This window comes from Salmo trutta, unplaced genomic scaffold (genome assembly GCF_901001165.1).
Source record: "Salmo trutta unplaced genomic scaffold, fSalTru1.1, whole genome shotgun sequence".
Lineage (NCBI taxonomy): Eukaryota > Metazoa > Chordata > Actinopteri > Salmoniformes > Salmonidae > Salmo > Salmo trutta.
Window position 1 is genome coordinate 17,958,486 of NW_021822911.1, and position 2,490 is coordinate 17,960,975.

General features: G+C 41.2%; 1 protein-coding gene across 1 annotated transcript; it reads right to left on the minus strand.

Moving 5' to 3' along the window:
• Positions 1–636: 636 nt before the first annotated feature.
• On the minus strand, positions 637–1,920 carry LOC115186689 (zinc finger protein 135-like; the record flags this gene model as incomplete). Its single annotated transcript, XM_029746228.1, has 1 exon — positions 637–1,920. A coding segment is annotated over one exon (1,284 nt), but the record flags the coding sequence as incomplete, so codon positions are not given.
• Positions 1,921–2,490: the final 570 nt, after the last annotated feature.

Genomic DNA, 2,490 nt, shown 5'->3' on the forward strand with positions numbered 1-2,490 from the left:
CGATTAATTGGGAAATCAGGAAACTAACACAACTAAAAAAAAAACATTGAAATGGGATATATATTTTACCTCACTGGTTAGAGGTCAACCTGCAGAAGACAGTCAGCTACATTTTGGAGTGATGCATTTAAATGTAGGGGTCACTAAACAAAGGAACACAACACTTATGTCATCACTCATCGATATCATGTTGAAATCATTTATGTTACAGGAGGGAGATGAGGTTGCACGTCTTGTTAAAACGAACAACTCAAAACCCACATGGAATCTGGGAAGAATGTGCACATCACCGGTTACTGTAGAAAACAGCTAGCTACATTGTGATTCCAGTGGGTCACCAACGTGGTAAGTGTAACACAGATCTTTTTTTGTTAGTCACTTTTTGTTAAATCTCATAAATAGTAACTCTTTCAATTCAGAGCCTGGATTTTCCCGCTGAGGCTAATATTCATATCATGTTGAAATTAATAGAACAGGGGACAAATGTTTATGGTTGTACATTGTGACATCATTAAAATACTCCAACTACAATGTTACAACATTCTACATTGTGACATTATTTCATTGATATCATGAAACAACTCCATGTATTTTCTGATGTTTAATCAGAGATCTTTTATCAGAGTATCTCTTCCCACATTGATCACAGCTAGGAGGTTTCTCTCCTGTGTGTGTTCTCTGATGTGATACTAGGCTGGTTAGCCAAGCAAATCTTGTCCCACATTGACTACAGCTATATTGTTTCTCTCCAGTGTGTGTTCTCTGGTGTATAGTGAGATAGCTAGACGTAGAAAAACTCTTCCCACATTGAGTACAGCTATATGGTTTCTCTCCTGTATGAGTTCTCTGGTGTTTAGTGAGAACTCTAGATGTAGAAAAACTATTCCCACATTGGTTACAGCTATAAGATTTCTCTCCTGTGTGTGTTCTCTGGTGTAATTTTAGGCTGTCTGGCCGAGTAAAACTCTTCCCACATTGATCACAGTTATAAGGTTTCTCTCCTGTGTGTGTTCTCTGGTGTATAGTCAGCTGGCTAGATGTAGTAAAACTCTTCCCACATTGATCACAGCTATAAGGTTTCTCTCCTGTGTGTGTTCTTTGGTGTACAGTCAGATTGCTAGATGCAGTAAAACTCTTCCCACATTCATCACAGCTATAAGGTTTCTCTCCTGTGTGTCTTCTCTGGTGTACAGTCAGAGAGCCAGATGCAGTAAAACTCTTCCCACATTGATCACAGCTATAAGATTTCTCTCCTGTGTGTGTTCTCTGGTGTAGAGCCAGAGAGCCAGATGCAGCAAAACTCTTCCCACATTGACCACAGCTATAAGGTTTCTCACCTGTGTGTATTCTCTGGTGTAGAGTCAGAGAGCCAGATGCAGCAAAACTCTTCCCACATTGACCACAGCTATAAGGTTTCTCACCTGTGTGTATTCTCTGGTGTAGAGTCAGAGAGCCAGATGTAGTAAAACTCATCCCACATTGACCACAGTTATAAGATTTCTCTCCTGTGTGTGTTCTCTGGTGTAGAGCCAGAGAGCCAGATGTAGTAAAACTCTTCCCACATTTATCACAGCTATAAGATTTCTCTCCTGTGTGTGTTCTTTGGTGTGATATCAGGCCGCCTGACTGAGTAAAACTCTTCCCACATTGACCACAGCTATAAGGTTTCTCTCCTGTGTGTATTCTCTGGTGTAGAGTCAGAGAGCCAGATGCAGCAAAACTCTTCCCACATTGACCACAGCTATAAGGTTTCTCTCCTGTGTGTATTCTCTGGTGTAGAGTCAGAGAGCCAGATGTAGTAAAACTCTTCCCACATTGATCACAGCTATAAGATTTCTCTCCAGTGTGTGTTCTCTGGTGTAGTGTCAGCTGTCCAGATCGACAAAAACGCTTCCCACATTGATCACAGCTATAAGATTTCTCTCCTGTCTTGATTCTCTGATGAATTTTAATGCCTGATGAGGTGAATCTCTTCCCACAGTCAGAGCAGCAGTGAGTTCTCTTCCCTGTGGGTCTCTGCAGGTGTTTCTTGAGGTGTTCTAATGTGGAGGGACTCTTCTCTGCCTCTTCAGCATCATGAGGTTGTTGAGGCTCCTCAGAGGATCCACGATAGTCCCGTATCTCTCCTGTGTGAACAACAAAGTCAGACAGATGATTAAAATCCCACAACAGCGGTAATCCACTGTAAAGGGTGATGCCAACAGCGTAGCCATGATGTTGTACAACAATTGACGTCTGTAATGAATGTTAAAATTATTTGACATTTGCCTTAAAATGAGCAAGAATAGTCATATTTTGTCTTGTTTTCACATTAGTAGTAACATCGATGATTGTAGGCTAGAAATAAGTTATTCATGTTGTTGAAACTCTAAGCAGTGTGCCAGACGACTTTTGGTCTCCAATATAGGCCCCTTTCTGTGTTTGCTAAAATTGTGGCACGAGGGCAATTTCATTGCAGAAACTCCTCCCTACTAATGAGGAAACCACTAG